A 15,626-nucleotide genomic window follows, 5' to 3' on the forward strand; every position below is an offset into this window, starting at 1 on the left:
ATATTATTGCTCTTTTGTTGGTTTTGATTGCTTCTATTGTCCTCATTTGTAAGTCGCTTTGGACAAAAGTGTCTGCTAAATGACTCAATTTAAATATAATGTTAATGTAAATAACAAAACTAAATTAACATTTTAAAACAAGCCCCAAATCAAATAAATAAGTAACACAAATAAAATAAATCTCTTCATATAAACAAAATAAGGCTTTGTCCGTGCTCTTTCCATTTAAAATTAGAGGCAATCATTTCCAAACAATGATATAATTGTTTTAATTATCATTATCCAAACAAAGATGCTGCATACATGCAACATGAGGATTTCTAAATTTGAAGCAAAAACAGAATGGTTTGACTTCAGTTTTGTGAAACTATACATAAAAATATCTGCATGAGAAACACAGCAGACGAACTGAATGAGATGCAGATTCACTCTCTGCCAGCAGGCGGCGCTTAAAGCGTTTCCTTGGTATGAGATGCAGATTCTCTCTCTGCCAGCAGGTGGCGCTTAAAGCGTTTCCTTGGTTTCTGCTGTAATCAAAGCAGCGCTTTGATGAACTTATGATCAAAGACTTATGTTCATAAGTTTGATGACTTATGAACTTTAATATGCATTTTACAGAGGCAAGATGAAAAGAAAAATACCATCTAATCTTTTCTAAACACAGTAAGTTCCCCTCAGACATACATTCATATAAACTTCTACCCCTAAATGAATCGCGATTTGTTTAGCATCTCAACCGATTTGAATCGTCACATATTTGAATCGATTTTCAACCGGTTAATCGTTACATCCCTAATAGTAAATCTCTATCACCTGCTTTCAGATGGAGCGGCATTTACTACACAGAGCCGTAGTTCTCTGACAAGCTACGCAAGAAAAATCGCAGACGATATAATCGCTCATGAAATTGAAAAAATCGGTCGCAATAATAACAGCTGTTTGCATAGCTTCTCAGTGAACTACGGCTCTGTGAAGTAAATGCTGCTCCATCTGAAAGCATGTGAAAATACCACATTTAATGTTTTTACTCCAAACTCACTTCATAACGTCAGCCGAGTGTTTGAAATAAATCCTTCTGTGAGATGATGGCTTCTTACACAGAATAAGGCACGTAATATATTTCATAGTATTCTAAGCCGTGATAAAGGCATTGCATTATTATATACTTTATTATAATGAAAATTATAACAAGACTAACTCAGATAAACCATATATTGCCGTAGTCGTGTGTTTATTAGTCACGTTGAATCAATGAAAGCAGTTGAATCTTCAGTTTTTTCAGCTGCAGCGATAGGCTTTTCCTGGGTTTCTTCTGTGAGGTGTATTTGGAGTTTCTCTGGCCTTCTGATGGAGATTTACTACTGATCACAGAACCGTGCTTCACTGACAAGATGCGAGCATGAATATCGCAGCTTTTGCCTAATCGCGATTATGATTTCATTTACATTTAGTCATTTAGCAGACGTTTTTATCCAGAAGCAATCAGAATCAACAAAAGAGCAATGATACGCAAGTGCTATAACAAGTCTCAGCTTAACGCAGTACACGTAGCAAGGTTTTTTAAAAATTATATAATAAATAAAAAGAAAACGGATAGAATAGAAAAATAATTTTTAAGAATAGAATTAGAATAGAGAGTGCTAGAGTTAGAGGGTCAAATAAAGGTGGAAGAGATGTGTTTTTAGCCGATTCTTGAAGATGGCTAAGGACTCAGCTGCTCGGACTGAGTTGGGTCCACCAGGAGGAAACCGTTCATTTAAAAGTCTGTGAAAGTGATTTTGTGCCTCTTTCGGATGGCACAATAAAGCGACGTTCACTTGCAGAACGCAAGCTTCTAGAGGCACATATGTCTGAAGTAATGAATTTAGGTAAAGGGGTGCAGAGCCAGTGGTGGTTTTGTAGGCAAACATTAATGCCTTGAATTTTATGCGAGCAGCTACTGGTAGCCAGTGCAAATTGATGAACAGAGGTGTGACGTGCATTCTTTTTGGCTCGTTAAAAATTAATTTTGCTGCCGCGTTCTGGATTAATTGTAAAGGTTTGATAGAAGTGGCTGGAAGACCTGCCAAGAGAGCATTGCATTAGTCCAGCCTGGACAGAACAAGAGCTTGAACAAGGAGTTGTGAAGCATGTTCCGAAAGAAGGGGCCTGGTTGCATGAAAGTCCTTATGCTAAGAAATCCCTTAGTTATTAGGTTAAGGGAGCCCTTAGTGAAACTTGGGTTGCAAGAAAAAAAACTAAAGGTCAACTTAAGGAACCTTAAGGCTGCCATTAAGTATTGCCCTTAATTGTTGCTACAAAGTCTTTAGTAACCATTTCACCTTAATAAATTTAAGGGACCAAAAGAGCTCCCTTAAATCATCTTAAACTCAGTATCTGCAGGATTTTTAAACTCAAATGTAAGATTTCAGACATTTTTTAAGACCTGCACAAATAAAATATCATATGAGCGCAGTAGGGCAATGGCAAAACCTGACTCTCCCAGATCAGTTTTCAGCACTGAGTTTTTACCTCAGGGATTTTCCCCCCTCAGGGATCCCGCTAAGCAGTGCTTGAAGTGGGCCGGTATGCACCGGTACACGAACAGATGGTAGCATAATTCGATAGTGAAAAGTGCTACCTATCAGATTTTGCTTCCAGCATGATATTAATAAGGTGTGAGGCTTTATTAACATGTACACCAACCCCAACAGTGGTGGTTTTGTAGGCAAACATTAATGCCTTGAATTTTATGCGAGCAGCTACTGGTAGCCAGTGCAAATTGATGAACAGAGGTGTGACGTGCATTCTTTTTGGCTCGTTAAAAATTAATTTTGCTGCCGCGTTCTGGATTAATTGTAAAGGTTTGATAGAAGTGGCTGGAAGACCTGCCAAGAGAGCATTGCATTAGTCCAGCCTGGACAGAACAAGAGCTTGAACAAGGAGTTGTGAAGCATGTTCCGAAAGAAGGGGCCTGGTTGCATGAAAGTCCTTATGCTAAGAAATCCCTTAGTTATTAGGTTAAGGGAGCCCTTAGTGAAACTTGGGTTGCAAGAAAAAAAACTAAGGGTCAACTTAAGGCTGCCATTAAATATTCCCCTTAATTATTTAAGTGTTCCCTTTAGTGTTGCTACAAAGTCCTTAGTAACCATTTCACCTTAATACATTTAAGGGACCAAAAGAGCTCCCTTAAGTCATCTTAAATTCAGTATCTGCAGGGTTTTTAAACTCAAATGTAGGACTTAAGACCTGCACAAATAAAATATCACATGAGCGCAGTAGGGCAATGACTAGGGTAACATATTAAACTGTAAAAAGCATGACTTACAGGTTTTCACAAAACAAAAGGTTTTACATAAATTAAGTAAATAGATGAGTTGTATCAATTATTATTACTCAATTATTGCATTAATTAAATAATATAAATATAATTAGTCTTGTTTAGATTTTTATAATGCATTATCGGTAACACTTTACAATAAGGTTCCATTAGTTAATGTTAGTTAATGTATTAACTAACATGAACAAACAATGAAAAATACATTTATTACAGTATTTATTAATCTTTGTTAATGTTAGTTAATGAAAATACAGTTGTTCATAGTTAGTTCATGTTAATTCACAGCGCATTAACTAATGTTAACAAGCACAACCTTTGATTTTAATAATGCAGTAGTAACTGTTGAAATTAACATTAACTAAGATTAATAAATGCTGTAGAAATATTGTTCATGCTTAGTTCATGTTAACTAATGTTAACTAATGAACCTTATTGTAAAGTGTTACTGCATTATCAATGCAGTGGGTTCATTTTCACATTTGGTCAGTTTTCCGTCATTGGTCAACAGGAGTTTCAAAAGGTTTCAATGCTCCTAAAGAAATCTCTTACCTCAGGGATTTTTCCCCCTGCAGGGATATACCTAAGTCAAATTACTTAAGGACTTTCATGCAACCGGGCCCAGATCTTCTTGATGTTGAATAAAGCAAATCTGCAGCACCGGGCTCTTCTAGCAATGTGGTCTGATCATCAATCATAACTATTTCATTTCGATTTATCGTGCAGCCCTGCTTAAACCTGTGCCAGATGTTAACGCATTGGTGTGTGCCGCCCGCAGGTGTACTTCTGGACATCCAGCCCGTCTCTGCCGGCCAGTGAAGAAGGATTCCAGCCCATGCCCTCCATCACCATCCGGCCGCCAGACGACCAGCACCTGCCCACCGCCAACACCTGCATCTCTCGCCTCTACGTGCCACTTTACTCTTCCAAACAGATTCTCAAACAGAAACTTTTACTAGCCATCAAGACCAAGAACTTCGGTTTTGTGTAGTCGAACGAAACCCGTTTAATCGTTGTGTAATATTACTAGTACCATTTTTGTAGATTTATTTTTTTGTCTATACAATTTTATGAAATTTAAAAAGTGCTGTCGCATCCCTGGCAGTAATTTTTTTTTTTTTTGGTCTGCGTTGCAAACGTTGGACGGCTTGTTCTTATTTTATTTCTTTTTTTATTATTATTTCCGTTATCCGCGTATAATGCAACATTCCTGCATTGGCTTTTGCAAAGTTGAAGCCTGCAGCTCCATTGGCTTGAACTGTAACTTCCCGTGACTTTGGCCTGACGGTAAACTGTCCGCCAAACCCAGCCAAAGATGACAGCAGGAGTATTTAAAGAAAATGAAAGCTTACACTGTGATTTATGATTTTCCCCCTGCCCTAAACATAACTATTACTATCACTGAGAGTTCACTGCTGCCTTTGTGGAAAGTCATTTTTTCTTGTATAGAGGGAGTAGGGAATTTCAAAAATAAACTTGGATGCAAACTAGTCTTGTGCGGCTTCTTTTTGAGTACTTGGTTAACACTTTGCAAAAAGGTCTCATTTGTTAACAGTAGTTAATGCATTAACGAGCAATATTTTTTTTTTTACAGCATTTATTAACCTTTAATGTTAACAGATACAATTTTCGATTTTAATGTTCTAGTAAATGTTGAACTTAACACAAGTGCTGTATGAAGTTGTTCATGTTAACAGTCAACAAATTAAACCTTATTGTAAAGTGTTTGCAATACGTCTATGTATACATTTGTAACGGTGTATGGAATGTCCCACTGTCTTTTAATTTTAATTGTTTTTGAATTTTAATTAATTTTTTTAAATAAAAGTCCCACCTTTTCATTATTTATAGCAAAGGCATACTTGCAAAATACACACTAAATGTATTATTTAAAAACCGTTACAAGAAGCAATGCTTTATGCTGGGAAAAACGTGCATTTTACACCGTCTGGTCATTTAGTCACATAAGATACTGTGCATTTAGTTCACAAGTAGGAAATTAAAGCAGTTCTTTCCACATACAGTGCATAGAAAACCTATTTACTACAGAAAAATATGCCATTTCAAATAGACTTGTATACATTACCACTTTTAGTAGTATTGAATATCCAGGTGACCTGTTTGTGAACACTTGTATGTGCTGTACTAAAATGCAATGACTACATTTATAGTGTGAACAATGAAATATGATTCATTATTTGACTAGGCCACCAAGTGCAATGCAAAATTTAATTGAAAATGCAAAGTAGCAGTGTATGACCAAGATGATAATTAAATGCTATCTGTGAAATTAAACATGCAACATAGTTTACTATTATTACTAACTAGTGTTTGAAACATTTTTTGCACATTTAAATCCTGCTTTAAAAGCTATGGAGTAAAACAGATGGTCGTTTATGACTGGGATGTTTTGTCAGCTGAGCAAGCAAATTGCATCAAAGAAAACTTGGTAACACTATTTTAAGGTGTGCTTGTTACATGTTACATGTACATAATTACATGCAAGTAACCCTAAACAGATAGTAAGTACATGTAATTAATATCACCCAGTACTTAAAGGTATAATTACACTGTAAAAGGACACAACAAACTGTAACCGAAATCTTCACTTAGTTTAAAGCTGCGTGCGTGTTACATGTTACATGTACTTACTATTATAATAATAAATTATGCATAATTACATGCAAGTAACCCTAAACAGATAGTAAGTACATGTAATTAATATTACCCAGTACGTAAAGGTATAATTACACTGTAAAAGGACACAACAAACTGTAACCGAAATCTTCACTTAGTTTAAAGCTGGTGTCATTTTATCAAATGAAGCCACCAGCTGACTCGAGACAACAATTACCATAAATTCTTATTTTCTAATTGAAATATTAGTAATACTTTGCAATAAGATCTTGATTAACATTAAAGCATAAATAAACATGATCAAATAAGTATTTTTTTTTACAGCATTAACCTTTTTAAAATACAGTATTTCAATAAAAATACAATTGTTAATATTACACTGAATTGATGACAGATCTAACTTGATTTTAAAATACACAGTATTAGTAAATGTTGAAATAAAGATCAATCAATGCTGTAGAAACAGTGTTTATGTTAACTAACGTAGTCTTCTAATAAACTAGTTTAACAAATTAATTGCAACTATAGCCATCTTCAAATTTAATCAAAGATTTTTTCTCCAAAAATCTGAAAAAATGACTTTTTTTGGTCTATAACTGTTCATAGCATTATATGGCATGCTATGAACAGTATTACACCAAAAAAGTCATTTTTCTGTGATTTTTTTGGAGGAAAATCTGTTTAATGGGTTTAAAAGGTAAGCTGATGTAACTTAACCTGACCAGCAATTATTGCAGTAATAACAGACATTGTGCATCAGAGAAAAAGTGCGCAGGCATCTTTAGAATTTTGTCTTTGAACTTTCATTTTTGCGGTGGATATCTTGTAATCAACAAATGTTATCACATGCATTGTAATGTTCGCAGTGGGTTATCATAAATTAGGGAACAGGGAAGATAAAAAAAAACTTCATTCATAAATTCGTACAATGATGTGGAAAGCCTACAATGGAAAACTAGACAACGAGCACAGCGCAGAAAAGGGGCGGAGCTACATAAGGTTTATCGCTAAAACCACAAATACTTCTAAATAAATTTTCTGTAGTTTTTATACAAAGTTAAAATAAAAACTGTTTTGCTAAACATGTCAGCTAAAAATTTGCTTTTCATTGAAGATTTGGGTTAGATGCAATAAAGAAAAGATAAAGCATCACTCGGACAATGTTTAAATCAGGTTTATTTTGCAATGACAAAAATACTACGTCTTTGATATAAACAGATGCTACGATCAAGACTTGACAAATACAAATTGAGTTTCAAATACATAACCTTGGAAAAAGAAAAACAAAAAAAAAACGTAACACTGCGACTTTCCCGAGCAAACGCCAAACAAATCTTTAAAACAAAAACTGTCATAGGAAAATCCCCCGGTCCCCCCCCATTATTAACAATGTTTCTGCATGCATCTTTCTACAATCAAACAAAGAAAGAAATAAAACGGCTGGTGTTCTGCTTGTCTTTGACTATAAAAATAAAGCCATCTTTATACTGGCATCAAAGCACGCTTCTTACAAAAGAACGAACTGCCTTGACAACATCAACTTTCAAGCAAGTTGCATCGTTTGTTTGGAATCCAATAAGAACGAGAACAAGCAGAAGCTGCTGCGCCGTCATGATTAAACACAAAGATTGGATGAAAAGCTGCACGATACAGTATTTAAAAGCAGAGCGATGGCTAGCGGCCTCCAGACTTGCGTCCAGCCCAGGATCTGGAGCGCGAGCGGGACGGCGAGCGGGAGGCCGAGCGGACGCGGGGCTCTTCCTCACGGGATCCGGTCTGCGCCTGCAGCTCTTCCGCCGGAGGACTGGCCGATCTGGACCGGGAGCGAGAGCGCCGGCTCTTGGACTTGTATTTGGAGTCGCGTGACGGAGAACGCGAGGCTGATCGGTGGCGTCTGCGGCCGTGATCACGTGACCTGTGTCTGAGCACATAACATTTGATTTACTGATTGTTTCCAATGTGAAAAATCATCTGTGCTGCTGAGCTTAATGCATTATTTTAATCTGAGTGCAATAAACTAGGGATGCACCATATTCGATTTTTGCACCATTATCTATGGAAGCCCGTTTTCGCCACGGAATAAAAAAAGTCAATTGCGACTTTTTATTTCACAATTTTGACTTTTTCTCAGAATTGCGAGTTCATATCTTGCAACTCTGACTTTATAACACACAACTGCGAGTTAAAAGTCAGAATTGCGATATATAAAGAGATAGTCGCAATTCTGAGTTTTTTCTCGCAATTGCAAGTTTATATCTCACAGTTCTGACTGTGAAAAGAAAAAAAAAAAAAAGAAAAAAAAAGAAAAAGAAAAAGCAATGGCAGATATTTAGGCCAAAGTGGGCGAAGATAAAAATCTTTGTCATTATTTTATCTTTGTTATTAAAAAATAAGAACAAAAGATACACATTTCAACTACACATAATATACAAATAAAACAAACGGTGCTTTATTTTCAGGTACAATAGGTTTGAATGAACTTGAATGAACAAATATAAAAATAATAAAACAAGTCAATTGCGACTTTTTATTTCACAATTTTGACTTTTTCTCAGAATTGCGAGTTCATATCTTGCAACTCTGACTTTATAACACACAACTGCGAGTTAAAAGTCAGAATTGCGATATATAAAGAGATAGTCGCAATTCTGAGTTTTTTCTCGCAATTGCGAGTTTATATCTCACAGTTCTGACTTACTTTTTTTTTTATAACGATCGCGAGTTATAAAGTCAGAATTGCAAGATAAAAAGTCGCAATTACTTTGTGTTATTTTTTTATTTAGTGGTGGAAACGGGCTTCCATAGATATCCCATATGCTAGCGGTGGGCGATATGGAAAAAATATCTTAGCAAGATTTTTTTTTTTTTTTTTTTTAAATTATCACGATTCACGATCTTATCACGATTCTTGTTTTATCACGAAGTTGTCTGAGCAGTACAGCCAAACTAATTTCCCTATTATAAAGATAAAGCCTTACAAGGTAACAAAAAAAAGAAAAAGAAAAAGCAATGGCAGATATTTAGGCCAAAGTGGGCGAAGATAAAAATCTTTGTCATTATTTTATCTTTGTTATTAAAAAATAAGAACAAAAGATACACATTTCAACTACACATAATATACAAATAAAACAAACGGTGCTTTATTTTCAGGTACAATAGGTTTGAATGAACTTGAATGAACAAATATAAAAATAAAACACTATATAGACTGATTCCTATTAAAGCAACTGTTTTTTAAAGTTCTTCAGTCAAGAGTAGTGAGTGATTTTTCTCTTTGTGTTTTGTTGTTGTATTAACGTTAAAGGAATAGTTCACCCAAAAATTTTATTCTGTCATGTCTGTCAATGAGTTTCTTTCTTCTGCTGAACATAAATGCTATTTTAAAGAACGTGGAAAACCAAACAGTTGCTGGTCCACAGTGACTTCCATAGTATTTTTTCAAACCATCAAATTCAAAGTGGACCAGCAACTGTTTGGTTACCCACATTCTTCAAAATATCTTCTTTTGTGTTCAGCACAAGAAAGAAACTAATACAGGTTTGGGACAACATGTGAGTGAGTAAATGATGACAGAAATTTTATTTTAGGGTGAACTATTCCTTTAATGACAAGTCGGCTGCATGTTTAGTAGCTATTGTCCCTTTAAGAGCTGCACGCATCCGTTTCTCTCTCAACGGTTTACTTTCATTTTAGACATAACCAACTGAGTCTATATGTAAACCTTGTGTGTTTTGACAGTATTAGCGCTAAAGATAACTTAGTTCAGTAATCAGGCGCCGTTTGACAGGCTTTTTAGTGCGCGCGCTTCGGGTGTACATGCTCAGAAAAGGCGCACGTCAGACCAGTGCGTGAATGAAATGTTTAACCGGCAATGCTTTAAAGCACATGCAAATAATGTACTTTTGGGATTGCAAATAAGTGCAGTGTCCTGTGAGAGTAACTCTACCGCTGAGTTAACACTAAATGTATGTGGTGTTGTACAGTATATTGAGACTGAGGCGCCAGAACTGTAACTGATAGAATATGCGCTGCAGGATGATACTACGATATTTCTTCAAAAGCAGATCATTGAGACATTTTTATTGTCCACAATCAAAAATAGTCATATCGCACACCCAGGGCTCCAGACTAACATTTGAGAGCAGTGGCGCCAGCGCCACTAAGTTCTATAGATGGTGGCGCCAGGAGCAGATTTGGTAGCTCTGGGGGTGGTGTGCGGGAGTATTAAAATATAGATAATTTAATCATAAAATTACTATTGTTTTGTTCCTTTAAATTTAAGATGAAGTACTAAATTACAAAAACTAAAAATATTAAAATTACAAGTAAAAAAAAAAAAAAAAAACTTACTAAAATGAAAAAAACTGAAAATACACAAACACTTTATCATATGACATAATACTAAAATAACACTGTAAAACATCAAAAGGATGAAAACTAGACTTCTTTAATCACTTTGGTTGGAGCTAGGGGTGGGCGATATGGGAAAAATATTTCACGATTTAAAAACATTTTTTTTTTGAAATATCACGATTCACGATCTTATCACGATTCTTGTTTTATCACGAAGTTGTCTGAGCAGTACAGCCAAACTAATTTCCCTATTATAAAGATAAAGCCTTACAAGGTAACAAAAAAAAGAAAAAGAAAAAGCAATGGCAGATATTTAGGCCAAAGTGGGCGAAGATAAAAATCTTTGTCATTATTTTATCTTTGTTATTAAAAAATAAGAACAAAAGATACACATTTCAACTACACATAATATACAAATAAAACAAACGGTGCTTTATTTTCAGGTACAATAGGTTTGAATGAACTTGAATGAACAAATATAAAAATAAAACACTATATAGACTGATTCCTATTAAAGCAACTGTTTTTTAAAGTTCTTCAGTCAAGAGTAGTGAGTGATTTTTCTCTTTGTGTTTTGTTGTTGTATTAACGTTAAAGGAATAGTTCACCCAAAAATTTTATTGTCATGTCTGTCAATGAGTTTCTTTCTTCTGCTGAACATAAATGCTATTTTAAAGAACGTGGAAAACCAAACAGTTGCTGGTCCACAGTGACTTCCATAGTATTTTTTCAAACCATCAAATTCAAAGTGGACCAGCAACTGTTTGGTTACCCACATTCTTCAAAATATCTTCTTTTGTGTTCAGCACAAGAAAGAAACTAATACAGGTTTGGGACAACATGTGAGTGAGTAAATGATGACAGAAATTTTATTTTAGGGTGAACTATTCCTTTAATGACAAGTCGGCTGCATGTTTAGTAGCTATTGTCCCTTTAAGAGCTGCACGCATCCGTTTCTCTCTCAACTGTTTACTTTCATTTTAGACATAACCAACTGAGTCTATATGTAAACCTTGTGTGTTTTGACAGTATTAGCGCTAAAGATAACTTAGTTCAGTAATCAGGCGCCGTTTGACAGGCTTTTTAGTGCGCGCGCTTCGGGTGTACATGCTCAGAAAAGGCGCACGTCAGACCAGTGCGTGAATGAAATGTTTAACCGGCAATGCTTTAAAGCACATGCAAATAATGTACTTTTGTGATTGTGATTTGGCCGAGATACAACTATTTGAAAATCTGAAAGTGCAAAATTTTAATATTGAGAAAATCACCTTTAAATTTGTCTAAATGAAATCCTTAGCAATGCATATTACTAATCAAACATTAAGCTTTGCTATATTTACGGTAGGAAATTTACAAAATATCTTCATGGAACATGATCTTTACTTAATATCCTAATGATTTGTTTAACCGGCAATGCTTTAAAGCACATGCAAATAATGTACTTTTGTGATTGTGATTTGGCCGAGATACAACTATTTGAAAATCTGAAAGTGCAAAATTTTAATATTGAGAAAATCACCTTTAAATTTGTCTAAATGAAATCCTTAGCAATGCATATTACTAATCAAACATTAAGCTTTGCTATATTTACGGTAGGAAATTTACAAAATATCTTCATGGAACATGATCTTTACTTAATATCCTAATGATTTTTGGCATAAAAGAGAAATGTATAATTGTGACCCATACAATGTATTGTTGGCTATTGCTACAAATATCCCCCAGCGACTCAACACTGCTTTTGTGCTGCAGTCACATTTATATTTTCCTTTGTTTTGAAACAACACCAAGTCTCTCCTGTGCAGAAATGATAAATAAATTATTTTGAATCTTGGTTAGTTTTGAGCAAAAACTTGTTTGTTAGAAGTAATAAACTTTATTAAAATGAGAGTACATTGAAAGCTTTAAAAATAACTAATAAAATCAACCTCTGCTGGGCTTTTTTTTTTTTCTGAGACAGATGCAGTTGAAACCTTAACATTTTATTTGTGGATTTAACGTTAATAGATGGTCTAAAGCAAAAGAGCTGTAAAAATTCTAAAAATCTTTATATTTAATTTTCATAATCCATTTGAAAAAAATATATTATATATTACTCAAATCTCTATATTTTAAATTATTTAATTTACAATTAAACTGTGAATTTTACCTGTCATCCTCCCGACTTCTGCTCCTCCGGTGTCTGCCGTGTGACCGAGAGCTGTTCAGAAACATGCAATACATCAGCAAAGAGAAACACAGTGGTTTAAAAAGCAATGTTTTGGGGATGGTGGGGATGAAGTTCAATAAAAATAAGTTTGTTTTATAAAGTTTAAAATTAAAACTTCATATATACATTTGATTTATAATTAAATAATAATAATAATAATTGTAAAACAAAACATTTTGAAAGTTTTTTTTTTTAATGTAAAAAAAACAAAAAAAAACTAACTTTAATCAGGATGGTTTATGGATATGTTAAACATGCAAATGTAAAAAGAATTAAGCAGTAAAATAACTGATAGTGATTTCCCCCCCCTCAAATTAATATTATATATTAAGGATGATATTGGATTTTAGCCAATGTGCCGATATTTTTCAACTCATTTTGGCCGATAGCCGATATATATCCTTTTGTTTAGAAACAACAACTCTCCTGTGCAGAAATTATAAGCCAATTACTTTTAATTTTGGTTAGTTTTTAACAAGAACTTATTTGTTAGAAATAAATAAACAAGAATGGAGTTCTTTTATAATGACAGTATATTGAAGATTTGAAAATAACTAAAACTGTATTCAATCGCTGGATTTTTTTTTTTTTTTGAGAAAGATGCAGTGGTAACATTTTATTTTATGATTTAACATTTGTAAATGGTCTAAAGCAAAAGATTTGTACAAATTCTGTAAATCTTTTAGAGCTTATAATTTGTTTAAAAAATAACATTACATATTAATGAATAAATCAGTATATATAAAATTATTTAATTTAAGTGTCAGGTTTTTTTTGTTCATGTAAGCTATAACTTCTGACCTTTAAATCAAAACATACTCATGATTTTATGGCATCAATTACTGCTTTATTTAATCAGAAACACAGTCTAAATATTATTTGTGTATTTTGCTTTCATTTTATTAGAAGTAGGCCAACAGCGCCCCCTACGGAATTAAAACTCCTTACTAAGCGGGCTTTAGGACCCGGGGGAGGCTGCCGCTGCACGTGCTATTACTGTTTACTCTATCATACACCGAATGCATCATTCTGTACGTGCTTTCTCAGTTTAAATGCAGCAATCCAAAACAGTGAATCTAATCACTATTCAGGCAAAACTTTGCTTCAAGAATGAGTCACACTGCTGACGTGATCTAATCGCTAGCACACCCTGAGCACATGTGAGTTAATGTATTCCTCTTATCGGCAAGACATATCGGTATACTTTTTCATATCGATATTCCGATATTGGTCTGATAATATCGTGCATCCCTATTATATATAATATATTTTAGTTTGTACAGTTCAAAAAAAGTTAAACATTTGATTAAAAAATACGTTTTTAATCATTTTTTTTGAAAAAAAAAAAAAAGAATTGTAAAATTAAAAATTCATAAGTGAAAAAAAGTATAAATAAAAAAGCCTATTTAACTTTGACGAGGGTGGTTTATGGATATGTTAGAGAAAATGCAAAGCAAAATAAGAATTAACAGCCATTTTTTAAATTATTATAATATATAACTTTGTGCAGTGCAATAAAAATGAAGTTTAAAATAAGTTCAATTATGTTTTTTTTGGAAAAAACTATTTTTGTATTGCTCGTTATCAGTTAATGTTAATGCAACAACACATGACCTTACTGTAAAGCGTTACAATATAGATTTTCTACTGAACAATTCTAATTGAATATAATCCACTTTTTCTGTCTGTATGTTAAACTGATTTGAAATCTGGGCAAAAAAACCCCAAAAACAATTCCCCTTACTACTAAGAGTTCTCCTAAATGGCAGTAAAAGTTTTAGCTAAGAGTTTTCTCTTCAAACCTATTCCCAAAGCTGCCGAGACAAACTTTTACTAAGGAATAGAGATTAGACTTAAAGGGATAGTTCACCCGAAAATGAAAATTCTGTCATTAATTACTCACCCTCATGTCGTTTCAAACCCGTAAGACCTTCGTTCATCTGATTCTTCTGAACACAAATTAAGATATTTTTGATGGAATCCGAGAGCTCTCTGACCCTCCCATAGACCGCAACACAACTGAAATGTTCCCAAGTCCAGAAACGTAGCAAGGAGATCAGTAAAATAATCCATGTGACATCAGGGGTTCAACCGTAATTTTACGAAGCTACGAGAATACTTTTTGTGCGCAAAAGAAAAAGAAAAAAACGACTTTATTCAACAATTCACAGAACAGCATACGTTGTTTACGTGCGGCTGATACTGATGCACCAGGGTGATGCGGAGGAGACGAATTGTTGAATAAAGTTTTTTTTTTTTTCTTTTGCGCACAAAAAGTATTCTCGTAGCTTCGTAAAATTACGGTTGAACCCCTGATGTCACATGGATTATTTTATCGATCTCCTTGCTGTGTTTCTGGATTTGGGAACATTTCAGTTGTGTTGCTGTCTATGCAGCTCTCAGATTCCATCAAAAATATCTTAATTTGTGTTCCTGAAGATGAACGAAGGTCTTACGGGTTTGAAACGACATGAGGGTGAGTAATTAATGACAGAATTTTTGGGTGAACTATCCCTTTAAGCGCAGAGTAAGGGGGCGGGGTTGACCTCGTTGCTATGGATGATGTCAGCATGCTCTGCACACTGTGATTGGCTGATAGTCTCTGTCAGAGATTTATTCATAGAAATATTGTAGAGCAGAGTTTTAAATTGCCATATTCAAATAAAGGTTTAAAAATAAAAATGTTAATTGCAACATTAAAATAAAGACTTTAAAATGCAGGCTAAGAGTCACTAATTAAACGAGTATATGTTCAGCTAACTGTCAGCCTCTTACAAGTGTGCTTCACATAAACAATTAGTGAACATGCATATAAACAGCCTTTTAATTAACAGAGTGGAATAATCATGGCTGACAGGAAGCCATGCAAACTTAAAACACCACCAGACTGGACACAATCCTCTTCACTACTGCTAACCTTTCACAGATTTAGGAGCTAGTTTTAGAGCTAAAACGCTTTGTGAAATACTCTTTTAGGCCCGGTTTCACAGACAGGGCTTAGACTAAGCCAGGATTAAGCAATAGTTCAATTAGGACATTTAAGTAATTTGTATAAACGTGCTTAGGAAAAAACATCAGTGGTGTGCATCTTGAGACAAAACAAAGGCACTG

General features: G+C 34.3%; 1 protein-coding gene across 1 annotated transcript in view; it reads left to right on the forward strand.

The window, feature by feature from the left end:
* Positions 1-12,865, forward strand: part of LOC107565742 (E3 ubiquitin-protein ligase UBR5-like) — a 109,026-nt gene extending 96,161 nt beyond the window's left edge. The window contains exons 48-50 of the mRNA XM_016251011.1: positions 1,148-1,152; positions 9,799-9,801; positions 12,793-12,865. Coding sequence (XP_016106497.1) covers positions 1,148-1,152; positions 9,799-9,801; positions 12,793-12,865 — 81 coding nt within the window. The remainder of the gene's footprint in view (positions 1-1,147; positions 1,153-9,798; positions 9,802-12,792) is intronic.
* The last annotated feature ends 2,761 nt before the right edge of the window (positions 12,866-15,626 follow it).

Source organism: Sinocyclocheilus grahami, unplaced genomic scaffold (assembly GCF_001515645.1).
Source record: "Sinocyclocheilus grahami isolate Dianchi unplaced genomic scaffold, SAMN03320097.WGS_v1.1 scaffold1024.1, whole genome shotgun sequence".
NCBI classification, from domain to species: Eukaryota; Metazoa; Chordata; class Actinopteri; order Cypriniformes; family Cyprinidae; genus Sinocyclocheilus; species Sinocyclocheilus grahami.